The 22473-nt window shown below is 37.7% G+C and overlaps 1 protein-coding gene across 4 annotated transcripts in view; it reads left to right on the plus strand.

Annotated features, from left to right (window-relative positions):
* The window catches only part of phkb (phosphorylase kinase, beta), a 62905-nt gene that overhangs the window by 32667 nt on the left and 7765 nt on the right, over window positions 1-22473 (plus strand). For 3 of the 4 annotated variants that reach the window (XM_088412983.1, XM_088412981.1, XM_088412984.1), the window contains 10 exons: window positions 4303-4358; window positions 4877-4970; window positions 11413-11496; window positions 13769-13873; window positions 14972-15054; window positions 15143-15233; window positions 16079-16137; window positions 16218-16380; window positions 18134-18215; window positions 19171-19228. In XM_088412983.1, coding sequence (XP_088269109.1) covers window positions 4303-4358; window positions 4877-4970; window positions 11413-11496; window positions 13769-13873; window positions 14972-15054; window positions 15143-15233; window positions 16079-16137; window positions 16218-16380; window positions 18134-18215; window positions 19171-19228 — 875 coding nt within the window. Of the gene's footprint in view, window positions 1-4302; window positions 4359-4876; window positions 4971-11412; window positions 11497-13768; window positions 13874-14971; window positions 15055-15142; window positions 15234-16078; window positions 16138-16217; window positions 16381-18133; window positions 18216-19170; window positions 19229-19332; window positions 19424-22473 lie in introns of all 4 variants that reach the window. The other variant, XM_088412982.1, reaches the window with a different exon arrangement.

Here is a 22473-nt window from a genome sequence, read left to right on the forward strand (position 1 = left end):
AAGATGACTTTGAATAGATGGATGTTTTCTATGAATTCATAGTGTATATTTTCTGTTGTCACCTCATCCTTAAAGCATCTCAAGGGCAGGATAATATTTCTCCTCCGTCTTTTACCCACTCTTCAACCACACAATCTCATCCTTGGAACCCTCAAACGCATCCGCGACATCCCGATTCCCCCGCCTCCCGCCGTCCTAGCGTCCATGACTTATCATTTCTTTGATGTTAAACCTGTGACACGTTCAAATGCCCTCATCAAAAATACGAATCTCTGTGCACCGACGCGGAGCCGCCGGGGGGCTTGAAAGGAAGGGGATTATATTTCATTTCACACGGAGACGGGGAGAGGGCGTTCAGGAGGTGGGAGGAACGAGGCTGCGTTTTCTCGCTTCAACTTTGTGGGAAAGTCTTTTTTTTTTATTCCTTTGTGATGCCGCGCTCACAGACTGGGAGGCAACGTGACCTTGAAGCAGAGACATGCTCAACGCAAACTTTTCCTTTTTCCATCTGACAATAAGTTGGGCTGTGCTAATACTAATACCACGCCATAGGAACTAAAACAAAACAAAAAACTAAACAAAAAACTAAACAAAACAAAAAAAGGTATGGCTTGAAATTGATTTTAACAGTTTAACAATTAATTGAAACAGTAGTTGTGTAATGTCTGCTAGCACGGCATTTATATGAGACTCCCAAACGTAGCGTTGAGGTTTCAGGAGTGCGCGCTAGCTAGCTAGTTGGACAAAAAGACTTTAGCAATCATCAACGAATTCCTTTTTTTTTTTTACTCCCAATTTTAACATTTCGGTAACTGGTACATTAAAACTTCGACCTTTAACCATAATTTTGTCCAAATGATCTGATTGTCATTTACGCAAAACTTTATCCGCCTTCATGCGGATCTTTTTGTCAGAGTGGCACTTTTAGGTTTTAAACAAGTACAAGAAATGGATTGTATTGTCCGGTTTCAAGCCAGGGTGTTTCAAATGAGGGTTAGGCTCGAAATAATCGGAGGAAACGTAATCAAATAATAATCGCACCAAAATAAAGTCATCAATGGAACTTCCTTTTCCTGCTTTTATTTTGAAGTTTTTCCTCAGAATGCTGGGTGCATTCTGATTATCTTGACATGCTTGCGGTGGCTGCCGACATCAGCGCGTTTGGTGCATTCAAATGCAGTCGGACGATTCATATTTATACGGCTATGGACATCAAAAACATTTTCACTGGGCTGACTATGAATACATTTAACCAAAATAATGTTTGAAAATATTTATAATTATGTATGACCATTTTTGGTGGGTCTTTAACACTTAAAAAAATATACGTTTTTCAGTGTACTGATTCCATATCCTGAAAAACAAAAAAATGTCATGCAGTCTTGCCTTTTGGGCTTCCACTGGGAATTGCTCACAATCCAAAAACCAGGAAGAAAGACAGATTCACATCTCACTGCAAATTTTTCATCAGAACGCCACAACCAGAATAATTCCTTTTTTTTTTTTCCTGCCCTACCTCGAGGGAAGAAGCAAAAGCGAGACACATAAGGAAATGAGGAAGGACAGAAAGATTAAGGTTAAAAAGAAGAATGGGATGGATAAAAAGAGAAGGAAAATAGTGGAAGGTGCAGAAAACGAGATAATTAGGACCAAATGTAAGCGAGGGGAAGGCAAGGACAGGTAGAAGGCGACTAGAAAGCTTTCAAATAAGTAATAAAGTAAAGAAGGACTTTTCTTGTTATGCTGAGTTTGGTAAAATTGGAATTTAGCTATTCAATGATGTGAAAAAATTGAATACCGACCATGGCTGACGATTTAGAGCTTATTCCTGTTGTTTACTCAATTCTACTCCATTTTAACTGGACTGACATAGAATTATTGTGCCAAGCGTTATCGGAAAAGAAAATCTGTGGAGGGTTAGTAAATTTATTATTTTCACTGGTCATAGTTATCACTACAGTGCTCAATTGGCTTAATATTAGATAAGCACTAGTCAAGGGTGTCAGCTACCTTCCTTTAAAAAAACGTATTTGGCTAGAATTTTATTATTTATTATTATTTACTATTTTAAAAGACGAGAATTTTCGTCCATGGCACTGAAAGAATTAACGATGTCCTTGAATTGAAGCTGGTCATTTTGTGTGAACATGGAATCAGAATAGTTTTTATTGCTTTAAAAAAAAGAGTGAAAGTAAAAGAGTAAGTAAAACACAATTTTCCATTGAGTTGCTCCATCTCCCAATTAATTTGCTCTTAATTTGTAAAGAAACATGTATCGTTCCATTAAATTAGATTTGCCATTGCTTGCAGAAACTCTTATTAAAATGTATGTATTTATGTATGTACCCCCTAAAGTGCCTTCACATACCCCCAATTGAGAACTGCTGGTTTAGAATTTCAATTAAGGCTTACGGTTTTTAAGACAGTTTCAAATAGAAGTCATTTTATCGTTTCATGATGAAGTTAGGGTTCGTATTGAATTGTTTTAGGCTTGAACAGTAATTTAAGTTAGAACAACTTTAACCTTTGTTTTATTTGTTTGAGAGGAACAGAAATAATGTCTCTGGGTCACTTTGACCCGGGGTTTATTTAGTCATGTAAATGCATCAAAAATGTGTTTTACACTGTGATTTATGTTCTGTATCTTATCCAAAAGTGACAAAGATTCCAACAAAGTAACAGGGGCAATATGTTTATTTCTGCGCAATAGTCATTACATCCTGGGTCAATTTGACCCTGAGTTGTATTTTAATTATCCAAGCATTTCTGAAACATTTTTTCCGTATAAACATGATAACTAACAAATCTCGTGATTTTTTTCCATCACAAATAGCTATAATGTAGCTATATATCTTCTTGGGTCATTTTGACCCGGGGTTTGCTTATTTATCCAAAAAAAGCATTTGGAAAAGCATCCTCACAAAATTGCATACAAATGCATAACGGTTACGTTGATTATAACGTAAGACAAATAAAAGTCTTGTTTATTTACGTTAACTATCAAAATGCTCAATTTGACCCGCAGTATAGCGGTAGGATTAAAATATAATTGACAATTATGGCAGCCATTCTAGTTAGCGCAACTGTTTTTTCTCCGTAACAATTTTCTGAGTTTTTACGACTTATAACTAACTTGAAATTGGGGCACAATAGAGCGGACATTTTTGGGGGTTGGGGCTTCAGAATTGAAATTGCTTATGAGGGAAGGGCTTGCATAAAAAATGTGTTGCCTGTCAGAATGCGTCAGCGGTGCCACACTGAGTGCCGCGATTTATTTTTCATGGCTGCTGGCTCAAACTCCTCCAGCAGCCTGCAGCCAAACTTGTCTGCTTCCACTCCACTTATCCACCGCGTTGACCGTGCAGCAGTCCTTCAACGAGTCGCTGAAGTGGATTTTTAGTCAAAACAAAGCGAGAGGGGAAGTGAATAATGCAGGTTTATTCTCATCAAATCGGACTCCCGTCGACTTTTGCATCATTTTATTCTGATTGACACGTCATATCGCGTTAACGATACGGTAAATGGCCAGTTCATTTTTTCACAGGCGCGGGGCAGCATCACAATGCAGAACTCCATCATCCGCAGTTGCTTGCTCGCCATTTACATCTCATTTCCATTCCACCGGCGTGGAGGTTGCGCTATGCCTCCATCCACTGTCACTTAATGTGCCGAGCGCCGCCGAATTCCGCTTTCAAATCACATCACTTCATTTCTCGCAAGAGTCTATTGACCTCCGTCAAATCAATCCGCGTTTTTGTGCACTTTTCTTGGCACGCCGCCCGGATGAACTGCAAAGAAAGTGCAGCGATGCATCGGACAAAACAGATTATAAAGTTTAGAACAAAATTCAAAAGCTGAATTGAGGAGCGAATGTAGCAAACGTCGATTTATTTATTTTTTTTAACTAGTTAGGCTTCATTCAAAATCACAATTGGTTTTAAGACATTCTTAACCGGCAGCCATGAACATGCCGAATCCCTGACATGAATGCGCGTTAGCTCCCTTTGTCAAAGGGGCCGCAAAACTATCTCTCTTTATTTCGAGTTCCATTTTTGACATTTCAGAAAACAAACATCTTCCCAGCAGTCAATTATAGCCGTGGTAGTGTGATGGTCCGGGGATGCTTTGTCACTTCAGGACCTGGAAAACTTGTTTTGATTGATGGAACCGTGAATTATGAAAAAAATAAATGTTTTGCCGTGGCTGAATCTAAGCCTGAACTTGAATCTAATAGCATTACGGTTACAATTGTAGTAGAGAAACATTGCAAAAAGACAAACATTTTTTCTTTGTCCCTCACAGGGCCCCATAGAGAATGATGTTGTTGTCCATGTGTCACTGATAGCTGAAAGCCAGAGGTACGTATGTATTAAGGAATGAACTATAAATATAAATTGTAGCACCGTATTTTCTGCACTATAAGGCACACCTAAAAGCCTTAATTTTTTTTTCAAAAGCTGATGGTGCGCCTTATAATCAGGTGCGCCTTATATATGGATCAATATTGAGATTGGGATTCGTAGATGGGGAATGAAGTGATAAAGTAAGCTTTACCTGTTTTTTTGTGTGTTTACAGTTGAACAACGTTGTTCATATTGAGGTATTATGCTAATGAGAGTTTAGAGTTATTATTTGAGTTATTATTGTTATTACTTTGCGTATTACTACATTGTGATTGAAAAAGTTTGAAAATATGTCATTAATTGAGGGTGCGCCTTATAATCCGGTGCGCCTTATATTTGGAAAAAAGTTTTAAAATGTGTCATTAATTGGGGGTGCGCCTTATAATCCGGTGCGCCTTATAGTGCGGAAAATACAGTCAACATTTTGTGGATGAAGAATGATTTTATGAAACATTTTTTTGGGATTTGTGTAGACTGCAAGTGTTCCTCAACACATACGGTATTCAGACGCAGACGCCGCAGCAGGTGGAACCCATCCAAATCTGGCCTCAGAAGGAATTAGTCAAGGTAACGCACGCGCACACGCATGCAACACACACATATACACACAACAGCCTTGAAAGCACCAGATTTGAGAGATAATTATCAAGACATCACATTTTAGATCATCTTCACATCAAACTGGAGAAATCATCTTGGAAAAACATGACCCTAACCCTAACCAATGAGATTTTTGAGCATCTTGTATCTGTTTCTTTAGGACAAAAAAATTACGAAAGCCAGCAGTGTTTAATTTCTTGGCTATAGAAAGTATATAAGTGGCACATTAATCATCATTTTATTGAAGCATTCATTGTTATTAGGTATTAAATCTTTCAATGCCGGCCATGAAAAAAAGAACCTGACAGCCAATTTTGAACATTTTTTTCTTCTCTGTTTAATGGAAAACTTTTTTTTCCACTTTTTTTTTCTCTGTCCATAAAAAATAACAAACAGGTAGTTTGCGTCTGTTGCCCTCTTTTGCCGTCACTTAACGTCCTTTCAACTCAAAGTATTAACATGCCCGTCAATGATTATAGATGTGAAAAACTTTTTTATTTGACTTCTTTTGAGCTATATCCTCCTGAGACACAGTTTGTGTCCTCTGTTGTGTCCATTATGCTTCTTGAAGACAGCAAAGTCAATTGCGTTCCACCAAAACATTTTTGACATCATTGTTTGTTGCCCTTATTTCTCTCACTGTTTTTTTTTTTGTTTTGTTTTAGTTTTATTGCCTACTTTATTATTTGCTCGATTGTGGAACGTAGTCTGCTCGAGTTAGTGAACAGAATAAGAATTTCACTGTGTAGCATTGCTATGCTTATGACAATAAAACTCTTGAATCTTGATGTCTTCTACTAAGCACACTATAGGACATAATTGGGTCGATCCATTGAGTCGAGAAAATATAGACCAAAAACAAACGTCCGCTACGTTGGACACAAATGATAAGTTGAAAAATCAATTTGAACCAGGCTGGCAGTGAATGAGTTAAAAGGTTTTATCCCTGTATAAACAAATAGAGACAAAATATGTCTCCAGTCCTTGACGCGTAAACATCGTGGAAGTGATTGCCTTCTGTTGTCAAGTGGCACTAGCAAGTTAGCATCGCTAAGCTACTTCCCCTCTCGCTTTGTTTTTGCTGTAATTGGAGGAGTTCTCCGTCAAAAAAAAAAGAAAAAATAGCATCGACGCCACCGCGGCGCTAATCAATGTCGCAATCAGTCAGATTGCATGCCAGCAGCCCTCGCTCATCTTGATTGTCGCATTCATCAAAGACACGCTGTCAGCTCCACGCCATTGATCACCTCAGCGGTGCCGTACTTAAGCGCTATCGATCAGCATAATGGCCCCGACCGCTCGTCGTCATTTCCCCTCCACGAAGAGCGTCATAGCTCGACAAGAAACAAATGTTACCAATGATGTTGGAGCAATATGTGAGCCTGCCGACACTCGCGCGCTGAGAATAAAACGCGCAAAATCTCACGCGTGTAACTTACAAATCAGCGCACATGGTCGAGGAGTTATTGTTTAGCATGCCGTTCGCTGACAGGGTTTCGTGCATATACAACAACCCCCCTCTAATACAAGCAGGAACAAATCGAAGTAAAAAGTAAAATAAATAAATAAATAAACTCCAGTAAATAGGTTGCATAACAGCATCTGTTTTTGGGTTGGGTTTTTTTGGGCTTGTCTGCTGGAAAATTGTGTCGCTGATGACAATGCACACTGAATAAATTAAACGCACGATAGAAACTCACGATAGAACGGTTTAGCATTAAGTTGCTTAATGTTCCACTTCATTTGCTCTTAATTTGAAAAGTCTGTGTATGTAATTGATAGATAGACCCCTTTAGGATTTTTACAACAGCTCTCCGTCAATGTATACTGTGTAAGATTTAGAGCGTTTTTCACTACGGACAGCAGGAGGTGCTGCAGGTGCTGCATTTACCATTGTCTGGAGCTTTAACAAACATGGCCGCCTCCGGAGGAGTGCCACCTCCAATGTAATATAATTTCATGATAACTAGACTGATGATTATATTAAAAACATATTGTTGGTCACCGGAACATATTCATTCAAAATTACAATCATTTAATGTATTCCTTTTTAATGAAAATCGTCTAAATCTCACACACTGTCCCTTTAAGATCTCGACTTGCATATATATATATATATATATATATATATATATATATATATATATATATATATATATATATGTTTTTTTTTCTTTGTTTTGTTTTTTTTTTCTTTTTTCCAGGCTTATACTACATCAACTGGATGCAGACAGGCCTATATATATATATATATATATATATATATATATATATATATATATATATATATATATATATATATATTCTTGTAAAAAAAAAAAAAATGTTGTACTTGACTTCCCCTTTAAGATGACGGTGCAGCCAGTCACATTGTCAGAAATCCATCTTTGGAGATAATGGAAATGCCGAGAGTGAAGAGCCGTTTGAGAAATGTTCTCCTTGTCGTTTTCATCAAACATCTCGTGACTGATGTTCAGCCGCGCATTGCCTGTGCATCAAGAAGTTCTTGTTTGCCGCGTGTGCATTGATACAGTTTATACTCGGAACGAAGGGAGCCGCTTTTGGATCTATGCGTCTCGTGCCGGCGTACGATCAATAATCACTCGGGGTCCTTATTAGGAGGCAAAGCGCACAGAGATGATTCGGCAAAAAGTGAAGTTAACGATCCGGCGATGATGATGAAAAGCATCCCGGGCAAACTCCGCCGTCGTCCTCGCCGCTTCGTCACATTTCCTCTGCATCCTTCAATGCCTTTTAGTGCAAAATTCACCCCGCGCGTTGTTTACCCGCCCGGGGGTCAGAGCGGGAATCACCGAGCAAGCGGCGGGATTTAGTACAGACTACAAATTAAAAGAGCACTTTGTAGAGTGGATAACTGTAAAGACACTTTTCGATTTTCTGCCTGCCGCTTAATGGACTTTTCCTGAGCTTCGGCCCGACGCTTGCGTAATCCTTCCGAGCGCATAAAAGTCGACTGTACACTTTGATGGAACAGATCGCGGGACACACGTGGAGAACACGGAGAAGAACATACAGGAGAATATCCAGAATCAAACCTGGGCTTGACCCACCTCCAATTCTTTCTTGGGGAAAAAAATCAAACTCGTCTTTGAAGTCATCAAAAATTGGGCCATTTTGTCTATTGCTATCGATTTAAAATTACATCACAATTGCTCAGGGCAACAACCAATCGCGCTTCAGCTCATGACTAAAATATGAATTCAGATTTCTACTTATTAATGACTTACAAGGCATAAACTACTTAAACTGGTTTATTGGAGTTAAGCTCAAAAAGGAAGTCCATCATTTTGCATTTTCTTTCAATTTTGGCCCTATTATAGAGGTCACATTTTAATGGACTCCTCCTAGCGGTTTGATTATCTTTAAACCGTGTCTGTTTTAGATGAAAAATGAAAACAAAACATTGTTGCCATGGCGACACAGTTCTTTCTTTTCTGGTCTAAACACCATATGGTGTCCATAAAAGCAAATACCGTATAAGTGCACTTTATTTCCCATTAATCATTTACCTCCCACCCTACTCACTTATCTATGCTACCTATCTACTTACTTAGCTTACATTACCTTACCTTAACTCAGTGATTTGCAATTATTTTTTGCAAAGCCCCCCCTAGAAAAGAGTAAACATTTTGTGACCACCCGCTCTCCACAGTGACTGAAATTAAGATCATTATCTATAAAAATTGTAAAAGTACGCCTAAAATCGTATACTTTTTAACATGAACAAAATGGAAAATGCAATATAAATCAACTGCCACCAATAATAATTTGACTTTTTTTTTTTTTACAGGATTTATACAGGTTAGTTTGAAAGAGAAAAAAAAAATAACTTAGCGCATTAAAGTGCCAGAAATGGGGAAAAATAGGTCAACCCTTATTTAAATTAGAATCATGTTTAACCAGCTGAACCGTTTTATGCTGAAAAAAAAAAGAATAAATGAGAACAAGTGTAATTTGATCTGGAACAATAACACAGGAGCACCAATGCCTTAAACGCTTCAACCCGAAGAAAAACGTAAAAGGAATGTGCTGATTTTTCTTTAGATCACATTTATCATTACTGTAATCTATGAAAAAATGTTAATCAGAAGAAATGTTCTCCAGAGTCTCCTTCTCCATGCAAAGGCTGAACAAGAACAAAACTACAAAGAAAACCTCATACAATAGCTTCAAATCTTACTTCAAGACTTACTGGTGATGTCATGCACTCGTGTGAATTAAAATCCGCCTTGACCAGCTGCCTCATTGGCATTCTCCACATGGGTGCTGATTCGGGTTGTCCTCACCTCCCCGCGTGTGTGCACGCGTGTGTGTATGCAACCATGCATTTGCAATTCTGCTTCATCATCAATGGACAGCTGTGTCTTTTTTTTTTTTTTTTTTTGATACAGTGTCCTGCTCTTTACTTACTTGTGTTTCATTTTAATGAGAACATCCTTTTAGCCGGCGTGTGTTCTGCAGAGGAGTTGCACCGGAGGAACATAGCACCACCCTTTGACTGAATGGGTGAACTGCAACTCTATCCGAGCGTGAAGGTCCACTTCACGTGTTCAGGGAAATCTTCTGGCGGCTACTAATCTGCCTACATAGAAAATGATTTGTAACGTTAAAAAAATGATGTGGATTTACCTATTTGCTAACATGCGAAGGACAACTGGGACATGTTCTATTCAAGGTAAAAAAAAAAAAAAAACAGTTATCCTACCGCCAGCGCGTATTCTTTAAGCGTAACATGCCTGGTCGATTTCAAGGGCAAGAAGCTGCTCAGCTGATGTATTCCGCTCACGTAGCAGGTGAGGATTTCACACCTCTGAAGCTGAAGGTGGTGATGGGGGGGTCAGAATCAATGTCCAGCTAGATTCTCTTTGCATCCTCCATTGCGGTGCTTTTAGATAGCCGCCCGACGACACAGAAGAGCGGAAACATTAGTCTTTGCTCAACTCCACGGCATCTTTAGATGTTTTCAAAGTCACGTTAAAGAAGAAGGTCCAACACCTTTCCCCCCCGCGTTGCCCTTTCATGGAACAGCCTCGTAATTGCGGTTGCTCTTAGTTGGAGGGGTTATGTTTGTCGAAGACGTGTGTTGACTGCCAGTTGCCTATTTTGAGCAAAATCTCACTTTGAGAGCTTTTATTTCTGTCGATAAGATCGATGAGTTCCAGTTTATTTTGAGCATCCTTTTGACCTCCGGTGGGCGCTATTGTGCTCATAAAAGCTGGGAAAATGACTCAAGAATAGCCTTTTCAGCAGCGATATTTATGATATGAAAAACAAAAACACATTGAAAATAACAATTGATTTCTGTAAAACTGATTTTTATTCTATGGTATTTATTTTATTTATTGGTCTTTTTTTTCCACTAGGCACCAATTGGAAGAACACTATAGGGCTGCACAATTAATCGAATTTTAATCGCTATTGGCTGCAGTGTTAACATTTAAAAAGCCGGCTACCTACATGTCAAATCAAGCACTTTGTCATCCTGAAACCAGGGGGCAGTGTTTCCCACATGTTTGCATGACAAAAGTCTCTGCTGTTCTCACCCTAATGTATTATTTACCAGTGTGAAATGGCATTGAGTTTCTCACCTGACTCCTAATATGTACAGTGCTAGGCTGTCAATTTCGACTCATTTTGAAAAATCTGGTTTGAATACATTTGTTTTGAAATGACCGAAAATGACATTTTGACTGCGAATTTTTCAAAATTTGCTTAAAAGTTAATCATGTGCTTGGTTCTAAGTAGGCTTCATTTTGACTTATTTGAATTATGATTTACTTTATTTATTGATTTTAGTTTATTATTATAATTTTTATTTGTAAATATCAAGCCTTGAATTCTTGTTTATATAATGCTTGTTAGGAAAAAAAGGGCAATAAATAGACATGTATAACCAAACATGATGAATAATCGTGATTAATAATAGTCATTTCAATATTACCCCAAATAATCATGATTATTATTTCAATCATGCAGCCATAATAACAATATACCATAGAATAATAATAAAAAATTCTATTCTATTCAAATGAGAGGCCTAATTCTAAGTCAGGCAAGGCTATATATGTTAGCAGGAAAACAAGTACTCAATGAGTGTTTTTATCTCTTCTCAATGTGTCCATCATCGCTCAAATGACGTATCAGCGGTGAGTTCATGCTGCCGCTGCTCCTTAAACCCCACGGGGGTCCTGCTAAGGACATCGCTAATGGCGTGACGGGGACCTTTTCATTAGCGTCACGTCTCATAAGCATTAATGATAATAACAATACCAGCGGGTGGCCGCGCTGTTGTATGAAGGTAATTTCTGCAGCAACAGGAATGTCTCGGCCGGGTACCGAATGACTTCCCCTCGCCATCCCGCGCATTTATATGCGTGTCTTTCTACAGGCGTACCGCTTCCTGGCCGTCAACAACAAGCTGGGTCTGAGTGGGCGTCCTGATCGACCCGTGGGCTGCATCGGGACCTCTAAGGTATACGGTACACGCGTGAACATATGCTCGCTCGAATTTTATCAGCTGCCTCCCACACGTCATGGACAAGCACTCGGCGGATGCGGCTCAGTGAATCCGCGCGGCCTGCAACATCAATTTCAAAGAGCAAAGGCATTTCCCGGAGTCGGTGTTGGGGTGCTGAATGTTGAATTTATTTCATTTCAACAGAAATGCCAACTATACAATGATGTATTAAATTTAATTCAGTGATGAATTAAAAAAATCAACATAAAGCATCCTCTTTTAGAGATCTGTTCACAAAAATAAATCATTAACATGACAGGTAACGAGAGGAGGCACGTGACAACTTGGGTCAAACCATTCTAGTATGAGGAAAACGGGATTTTAAAATAATGAAATTGAATAACTTAGTGAACATAAAATTTGCTTTATGAACTTTTATTTTCCCCAAACATTTTATTAATTCTAAATAAATCATTAACTTTATTATTAGTAAATATTTGTTACCAAAAAAAAATCAACAATGTGTTATACCTGTTTTCAAAATGTTATAATAATCATTAAATATTTATCCACAAGAAAGTCAGTGCTCACAAAAATAAATCATTAACATGACAGGTAACGAGAGGAGGCACGTGACAACTTGGGTCGAACCATTCTAGTATGAGGAAAACGGGATTTTAAAATAATGAAATTGAATAACTTAGTGAACATAAAATTTGCTTTATGAACTTTTATTTTCCCCAAACATTTTATTAATTCTAAATAAATCATTAACTTTATTATTAGTAAATATTTGTTACCAAAAAAAAATCAACAATGTGTTATACCTGTTTTCAAAATGTTATAATAATCATTAAATATTTATCCACAAGAAAGTCAGTGCTCACAAAAATAAATCATTAACATGACAGGTAACGAGAGGAGGCACGTGACAACTTGGGTCGAACCATTCTAGTATGAGGAAAACGGGATTTTAAAATAATGAAATTGAATAACTTAGTGAACATAAAATTTGCTTTATGAACTTTTATTTTCCCCAAACATTTTATTAATTCTAAATAAATCATTAACTTTATTATTAGTAAATATTTGTTACCAAAAAAAAATCAACAATGTGTTATACCTGTTTTCAAAATGTTATAATAATCATTAAATATTTATCCACAAGAAAGTCAGTGCTCACAAAAATAAATCATTAACGTGACAGGTAACGAGAGGAGGCACGTGACAACTTGGGTCAAACCATTCTAGTATGAGGAAAACGGGATTTTAAAATAATGAAATTGAATAACTTAGTGAACATAAAATTTGCTTTATGAACTTTTATTTTCCCCAAACATTTCATTAATTCTAATTAAATCATTAACTTTATTATTAGTAAATATTTGTTACCAAAAAAAAATCAACAATGCGTTATACCTGTTTTCAAAATGTTATAATAATCATTAAATATTTATCCACAAGAAAGTCAGTGCTCACAAAAATAAATCATTAACGTGACAGGTAACGAGAGGAGGCACGTGACAACTTGGGTCAAACCATTCCAGTATGAGGAAAACGGGATTTTAAAATAATGAAATTGAATAACTTAGTAAACATAAAATTTGCTTTATGAACTTTTAAATAAAACATGCATGGCAGGTGAATCGGACATACTAAATTGTCCTTAGGTGTGATTGGGCGCGTGATTGGTCGTTCGTCTCTGCGTGCCCTGCGATTGGATGGCAACCAGTTCAGGATGTCCCCCGCCTACTGCCCGAAGCCAGCTGAGATAGGCGCCAGCAAGCCTGCGGGGATAAGCGGCTATAGAAAATGGATGGATGGATTTTTGCATGTTTGTTTTATTTAAAATCTCCAGTACCCCCTGGAGTTCCTTCAAGTACCCCCATGGGTACTGAGTTGCCTCAGAATTTTACATGCAGGAAGGATCCGCTTCTCTGTATTACGGTACATTATTCTGCACCGTTTTGTGTTTTCAAACCCAGACCATCTTAACCCAACCCTAACCAATGTATCTCAACACCCGCCACCCACTGGCTAAGATAATATTCCAATGGCACATTTACGGAGAAAAAAAACTGCTAGCCGGAGGGCATTTTCATCATCCGTATGTGTGTGTGTGTGTGTGTGTGCACGGCGAAGCTAGCGTTGCTTTCAAAATGTGTATGAACGTGTTATCCCTCGGGTCGAGTACGCTAAGATTGATGGCTGCTTTTACACGCTCCCCACAGTCACGTATACTGTACGGCATTCCTGGTGAGCATCCATCTTATTGTGCGTGTTGCAGATTTACCGCATCCTGGGCAAGACGGTGGTGTGCTACCCCATCGTCTTTGACCTGAGCGACTTTTACCTTTCCCAGGATGTCATGCTGCTGATTGACGACATTAAGGTACGCACGCATAAAACAGGTCATAAAACGCTTGCCCGCCCCTCGATATATCCCGACATCCGTGGCCTTTTCCCCGGCGCCGATACGCCGTCGAAATGGTGTAAACGCGTAAGGTTTACCGCATGATAATTCATCTTAAAGCTTTATTTAAACGGCCGGCTTGCTGTAAAGCGGTTACGAGCGCACTAGGAATAAAAATATACGGTGTGTGTAGTGAGCCTTTACAAAGACGCGCAGCAAATTGTCAAATAAACTGACGGCGGCGAACGCATCACTGACTAACTGTATAATATGGGAGAGATGTTCTTTTTTTCATATGACACAAGAAGTAGGATGAGAACTATAATAAATCACGTCATCAGGAAAGAAAATACAATTTTGTAAAAAAAAAAAAGTATTTTCCTGAGAAAAAGGATTCTAATATTATGAAAATCATCTTTGAAAAAGGGGTCCGAAAATGACATAACAAAAAAAAAACAAATAAACAACCTAAGAGCAATTTTGAGTGCCCAATATACCTATCGTGCATGTCTTTGGGATGGGGAAACCCACACAGGCATGGGGAGAACATGCAAACACCTCACAGGAATGGTGGGGCCGGAAGAATAACAAGAACCATATTTCCAGCATGCCACTTCATCCATTTTTTAATTTGAACTAAAAATATATATATTACAAGAGCATAGTTATATTAAAAAAAAGATTATTTTCCGTGCAGAAATATATGATATGCGTTAAAGCCGCAACCAAAGATTATTCTAATAATTGATCAATTTGTTCCTGTCAATTAATCATTTTGTTAATTGTTTTAAAACATACTTTTACTCAAATTGAAAGTGTAGAAAATGCACTAATATTATAATAAATTTCTGTTATTGATTTGTTCACCAGATTACATTGCGACATCAGAAAATAGGACAAAATAAGGATTGTTTTCCAAAATAAAAGCAGTTGTATGTAAATGCCTGATTTGGATGAAACATTTTGATGAAACATTTTGATTTTCATTTTGTTTGACTGAAAAATGTATACTAAAAAAAAAATAGTCATATTGAGAAAAAGTTGCAAAGTCTTTCCACCGTTTTTTGAACGATGCAGAACGCCCTCCAGTTCATCAAGCAGTGTTGGAAGATGCAAGGGCGACCTCTCTTCTTGGTGCTCATCCACGAGGACAACATCAAGTAAGATATCAGATGCAATCTGGAATATATACAGTAAATACTTCCAAGTATGTTTTTAAAAAGAGATTGGACTCGTTTGTCTCTTTAGGGGAAGTCGTTTCAATCCAGTGCTGGACATGCTGGCTTCCTTCAAGAAAGGCAGCATCGGAGGGGTCAAAGTTCACGTGGACAGGCTTCAGGTTTGTGCCTTGTCTTGAGGATGTTGATGAGAAAAAAAAATGATGAAAGACACATTTTTTTAAAAACAAAAAACAAATCCTAAATAAATAAGGATATCATAACATTCATTTTTCTTTGGGTTAAAATGTTTGTGGGTTTGTTTTTTAGAACAAACCTGACGCACTCTATTTTCAAAATAACATAAACACTGCGGAAAATTCTGAATTCAAGAATTCACGTGTTGAAAAGTTGATTAATTCTGATTTACAAATTGCTGATTTGTTTTGGATCATTTTTGTTTCTTTTCAAGAGAAAAGTTAACTTCTGAAAATGAAACACATTTAAAAAAATATACACTTATTTTGGGGAAAAAACCTTTTTTTCAATTTTTTTTATTTTAGGAGTTATATTTTTCAGAAAACTGCACTTTTTATAATTTAAAAAAAACATTAAAAAAAATACACTTATTTTTGGAAAAAAACCTTCAGGATTAGTCTTTTTTTTTTCTTTTTTTTTCAGAAAACTGCACTTTTTACAATATTTTTTATTTTGATTACATTTTATCTTCAAGACATGTACTTTTTAAGATAGACAAATCTATTTTGGAGGGAAAATTGTGATGATACAAGAATTATATCAGATGTTTTCCCTCTTATTAAAAGGTTGTTAGAATAGAAAAATAAAGTCCTATTTTCAAGATCAAATCTTTTGAGGGGTAAAGTGGTAAAACTACAAGAACAACAATACGAGTATTTTTAGTTTGAGATCTTTCCCAGTGCATTTTTTAGCATCAAAATAAAATTACGGATTTGCTCGTTTTGCAAATCGATAATAACAACGAGGATGTGACGCATGTGCCACCCAGACGCTGATCTCCGGCGCCGTGGTGGAGCAATTGGACTTCCTGCGTGTCAACGAGGCTGAGTAAGAACCCAGACTCCCGCCAGACTCCCGCCGTCCTTTTTAATAGGTTGACCTTCGTATATTTCTTTAAAAAAAAAAAGGATCCCGGAGTTCAAGAGCTTCGAGGAGCTCCAACTTCCCAAACACTCCAAAGTCAAGCGACAGACGAGCACGCCCAACGCCTCGGACTTGGAGCAACAGCCCGAGATCAGCGCGGACGAGTGGCAGCACAAGCCCACCGACGAGATCCTCCAAAAGTTCCACGTGAGTCCACACCCGAAAATGGACAAAAATTTCTTGCCGCATTCGTCTTGATATGCTGTTGTTCTCCTTTATTGTAAGATTCCTATTCATTGGCTAGTACGTATCATATTTTAAGGCTACCGAAACGCCTTCGACTTTTTCAAAAGCGAACAGTTCAACTTATAATCCGATGCGGCGTACACAGCGCTTAAACCGCTAGTTTTCATTTTCGGGGGACGTAAAAATAAATATCTTCATTGCCATGTAAATTCGTCTGTTTTTACCTTTGCATTTCAGTTGTAAATGTATTGTTTTTACAGTTTTTTTTGTTGTTGTAAATTTCATTATGCTGTTTATGCTCCGATTTTGAAGTACCGGATTTTCCGCGCTATGAGGCGCACCTAAAAGCCGTGTTTTTTTGAAAAAGTTGATGGTGCGCCTTATAGTCAGGTGCGCCTTATAGTGCGGAAAATACGGTAAATTGTGTGGGGACAAGATGCAAAAACTGGGTTTTTGTGAAAGAAAGCGTGATTTTATAAAATAAAACCAATAAAACAACACATAAATCAACGATATATTTCAAGGGTTTTACTTGCAATTTGATTTTAAAAAATAAGTTTAATATTTAATGTCTTTTAATGTAATTAAAGTGGTAGTTTTTCCCATTCTTCAGATAGTACTTTCCACAAATTATCTTCATTCATAATTTCTGATTGTCTAATAAATTAAGTTTGACTGATTTATCTGATTGTTTTGTTGACATTCCATCTTACGCAGCTTCATCTCGTGCCCAGGAAAAAAGGCTCTGTTTTTGTCAGGTGAAGTGTAATTGCAATAAAATATGAAAGTTCAGTTTTTTCTTTTTAGTTTCAAGCACTTTGATGCACTTGGTTATTTTTTTCAGTTTTAGACTTAGCTGTAACCCGTATAAACACTGTAAAAAATAATTAACAGTTGGCTTAAGTTGTTTGCTAGTGCTTGTTTCTTTTGTTAATGTTAAAAAGGATACAGGTTTAGGTATAGTTGTATATTTTTTTATAAATAATAATGATATTATTATGAGTCAGCGTGTCAAGTGGGGGGAGGTGCGATTTGTTTTCTCTTTCCGGGGGGGGGCTTCTCTAAATATAATTGGGAAGTACTGATCTTGTGGATGCATAATGCAACCCCAGCCTCTACTGTAGCTTCTACTCTATGCGCCTTAAAATGCAGTGTGCCTTATATGTGAAAAGTTTTAAAATAGGTCATTCATTGAAGTTATAATCCGATCTTTTTCCGGGGGGGCTTCTCAAAATATAATTGGGAAGTATTGATCTAGTGGATGCATAACGCAACCCCAGCTTCTACTGTAGCTTCCACTCTATGCGCCTTATAATGCAGTGCGCCCTATATGTGAAAACAGTTTTGAAATAGGTCATTCATTGAAATTATAATCCGATTCGCCTACAGTGTAGAAAATACGGCAAACGTACCTAATGAAGTGTCCCGAGAGTGTGAAGCAAGAAAAGTCCAGAGCTCCTGGTTTGCCGTCGTGCATGAGAATGCTTTGTTTATCCACCCCATTTCATGCATATTCCTCGTTTAATTCCCATGGAAATGAGGCGATACGCGCTATTATCCATTATCGTCACGCGAGACACCCGAGTCGCCTCATTACAATTTCATGGCTGCTTTTCACCAATAGGTCGAAACGCGAAGGTTCTTTTTTGTGTGCGTGTGTGTTCTTGTACACACAATATGAATGAACTGAATTTTTTTGTTTTTCGTCAAGCAGGATTGCGATTGCTTGGCCAGCCAGGCTCAACTTGCTGGAATCCTACTGAGGAGGGAAGGATCACATTTCGTCACCAAGGACGGTAAGACGGATTATTGAATGCCACCATGGGAAATGTTTGATTTAGCGCTACGTTACGTACAAGTATGACTACAAAATTGAATGTGATGTGTAATGCTGCCATCGTAGGGCGAATGGAATATTGCATTTTGCTTTCTTTGCTGCGGGCCGGATCAAATTTGACCGTGGGCCGCATTCAGCCCTCGACCCGCACTTTGGATATTATTGAGCCACATCAGGTGGTGTCCAAACTTTGTCGTTTGGAAAAAAGCAGGAGCCACTTTAAAATTCTTTGACTAATTTATAAACTCATTCAATTCCAAAGACTTTTTTTTTCCTGATTCCAATCCAAGATATTTATGATATCTAAAAATGGCTGATAGGAAATAAAGTTAAGACAACTATTGGGTAAGAGCTAAGCTAATGGATTACTGTAGTACTAGAATATTTTGTTACTTATTTATTATTATTTTGTAAATACTACTATAGTATTCAACTATTATAGGTAATGAAGCACTAAAGTAATCATTTACATTATACAGTACTTTATTACTTTTAGTACTAATGTAATTATAAGTATAAGTATAAGTAGTTCATTCTTTTAATATCTGCTATTTTTAGATTTATTTTTTACAATTATTCGAAAAAAATTGGAAAAAAATAAAAAAGAGCCTGGGATTGAATGGATTGGTGGAGTTATGGTATTTTTTTTTTTTTTAAATAGATGACAGTTATAAATGAGCGTCTGCGCCGTTGTAGGCGTGAACACAGCTGACTTCCTGGCTAATGAAAGCTTCTATTTTTTCCCCTTTAGTTCAGTAGAAAGTTACACAATTTCTAACTTTGTGGAAGCAGAAATATACTTGCTGGAATCCATACAGAAGATCGAAGCGCACAAATAATATTTTAAAGGAAAATATTAAAAAACAAAAACATTTACCCCTTCAATGAATGACGGCCCTTTGTCAAACTTGCAGAGAACCTGATAGAAGAACTGGAGAGGATCTACCGACAAGCCGGCAGTCGTAAACTTTGGTCTGACACACACACACGCACACACTAACACATTTTCACACACTCGTATATACACACACACGCACGCACATATTTAACGGGTTGTTGTTTTTAACGACGCCCAGGGTGGCGGTGCGCGATGCCGCCGCCTTCACCAAGAAGTTGGCCAGCTCTATCGCGCCTCACATTACCTCCATACTCGTGAAGGGCAAGCAGGTAACGGGCGCCGCCAGAAAAACGCGGAGTCTGCATGTTAGCCGTTAGCCGCTTGCTTACTGCCAGGCTAACAGGCTAGGTTCCAAACAGCCCAGGAGATGAATCGGCCGCGTCCACATCTCGCCAATTTGCCGGCCGGGCGAGCTTGCTAGCTAGCCAGTTAGCTTGCTTTCATCGTCATTAACCATCAAACATCGGAGGCTCCTATTGGCTGAAATCCAGTGACAGGGAGTTGGACTTTTTTTTAAAAGAAATAAAGACTTTTAAGAATATGTACAGGGGAACCTCGAATTTCAACCTCTACCCCATCAAGACGATCGTCACCATTTCTGTTATGGCCGTTAACTCAATAGCAGAGTCCCGCATGAATGTATTCAACCAAGTCTTCATTATGAATATAATGCGACAGTCACTGAAAGACTTTTTTGCTTAGATCTTCAGCCTGGCTTTGTTGATTTTGCTTGTCATTGACTTAGTGTTGGAATAAATCCCGGTTTTGAGCTTTGTGTCCCGAGTCCCTACGAATTTCACCAGCCCCTTAGTTTTGTCCCACTTTATGCTGGCTACATCCCAATATCTCATTTATGTATTTAGTTAGTTAGTTAATTAGCTAGTTAGTTAGTTAGTTTGTTTGTTTTAGACCAGTCAGCAAGCCAACTTGGTCCACGTGTATGTTGGTTGCTGTCGTGATCAGCTTCTCAAAAAGGAGTTTAACTTAAATTCCTTCATATCACTTTTGCATACTGGAACTAAAACTACTTCCTGCTTCCATGTTTAAGAATCATGGGAAATAAAGACAGACCGAACACGAGTTGAGCGTTACTGTCGGTGTGTTTCCAGCTTGAAACAGAGAAGTAGATTGTACCAATCGAGTTTCAGTTGTATGAACAAGGTGTTGCAAGGGAAAAAAATGAAAAACAAAAACTTTGTATCGTTTACCAAAAATGATAGGGATCTTAATGATATGGTTGGCTTCTATTTTGGCGTTGTTCCCTGCAATTTTTTTTTTTTTTAATATACAGTATAAATATATATTTTATTTTCATCCAATCAATATTTGACTCAAATTTTCTATAGAATGTCTGAATAACACAACTAAGTACTCGATAGCTGCAGCCCTAATGGAAATATTTTATAATATATTTGACAAACTGTCATCCAATATAGCATTTAGCATTAGCGTAGTCAAACTACAACTACCGCTCTCCAGATTAGTTTATTACAAATAGTTCCTGGAAGAATTTCTTGCATTTATCATTTTTAATTGAAATTGTAGTGTCCTGTTTTTTTTTTTTTAAATCCGGTCATGCTCTTTTGAAGGATGAAAAGATTGCCTCCACTTTTGGTTTTGTCTGCATCTCCTCCAAAATGTCACAGAATCTGCAAATGTACGTGACCTCATTTTCTTTATTTCATATTTCCTATGAGATGTTATCACAGAGTGGGAATTTCACTGTGTGGTTTTGTGCTAGACGTGATAATAATTCTCTCCAATGTGAACTGTGTTCTTCCTTAGAGGTTCCGCTGTACATCTCATTTAATAATTAATTTGAACATATACAGCCCTGACTCACCTTAGACCGAACAAATGTGCGTCGGTGGGCACTTGCGTATCGCTGCGTGTGCGTCTTTGTTTTAGTCCGACTGACAACGACGACTTGATGCCGTGTACTGTTTGTATTAATCGACTCAAGGCGTATTTGCGCGCACGACAGCGAGGTGTGATTACGCCAAAAGTGAGAAGGGCTGGAGAAAGCCCTTAGGTTGTTTTTTTTTTGTCCCGCGTGGAAACGGTATCAGCGCTCGGGGTTCAATTTACTTTCTCATTTCCCTAACATTGGCCAGCAAGCCAAGCTTGAAATAGGTTGGCCAACAAAGTGTCGGCGGATTGACACCGCATCATGCCTCATAAACGCCGCGGCTCTGTTGCTTTTTATTCATCTGTGCGCTTTTTGTGTTCCCGTGCTGAATACCTACACACACACACACACACACTCATCATTCGTCCTGGCTTGTTATTGAAATGATTTAATTTCTTGCGTGAGGATGGCTTGAGCTCCACGGTTGCCAGCGGCAACGCGTGCTGCTATTCACCCTCAGAGGCGGGCAAGAGGAGGCACTCGCAGGACCAATTTCACAAAGACAATGAGTGAACATTAAAATATGGAATATAAAATAGCGATCTGCTTTACATGAATAGTTGGGGAAGGCTGCTTGACTGTTTTATTCATGTTTTCAGCCAAGCTGAAAATGATGTTTTGCCGTTTGTCTCTCAGCTCGTTTGTAATTTTCCGGAGGTAAAGGAAGAAAATTTTGTAAATTCTTGCCACATTAGTCAAAGTTGAAAAGTTGCTACGGCAACTCGGCTTACCAGGGAATGACCTTGTAATTTTGTACAGATGGAGAACAATATCATTGCAGTGGTTTTGTTTCTAGCCGTAGAAATATAGTCGTGCCAAATGATTGCGACTTTTGATATTAAATTTATTCAACTTAGTGGTGCATTCGGTGCTAAATATTAGTGGTTCTCAAACGGGGGTACCAGAAGGCACATCAGGGGGTACGTAAGATTTTAAACTGAGTTTCTGCAGGTATCACAACATCTAATTTGATGCTTTTGAGCGCCATGAAAGATAAAGTATAGTTTTCTTTTCAAATTAAGAGCAAATGAATCGGCGCATGAAGCAACGTATCGCTAAATTCTGTTATAATGATTCCTTTTGCTTTTATACAAATGTGCATTGAAATTAATGACACAATTTAGGAAAAAAAAAAGAAAAAAATGTACTACCAATTGAATTTTGTGATTGCATAAAAGAAATCATCAGAATCCAGATTAAATTGCGCTACACATTACTTAAAAAAATATGGATGGTTTTGTACTGAGCAAAGATTTAACAAAATAAAATAAGTTCAACTGTTCTTGGCTAATATATATATATATATATATATATATATATATATATATATATATATATATATATATATATATATATATATATATATATATATATATATATATAAATCAAATTATTCACTTATCATGTTGG

Source organism: Hippichthys cyanospilos, chromosome 4 (genome assembly GCF_059441005.1).
Source record: "Hippichthys cyanospilos isolate Australia breed blue-spotted pipefish chromosome 4, RoL_Hcya_1.0, whole genome shotgun sequence".
NCBI classification, from domain to species: domain Eukaryota; kingdom Metazoa; phylum Chordata; class Actinopteri; order Syngnathiformes; family Syngnathidae; genus Hippichthys; species Hippichthys cyanospilos.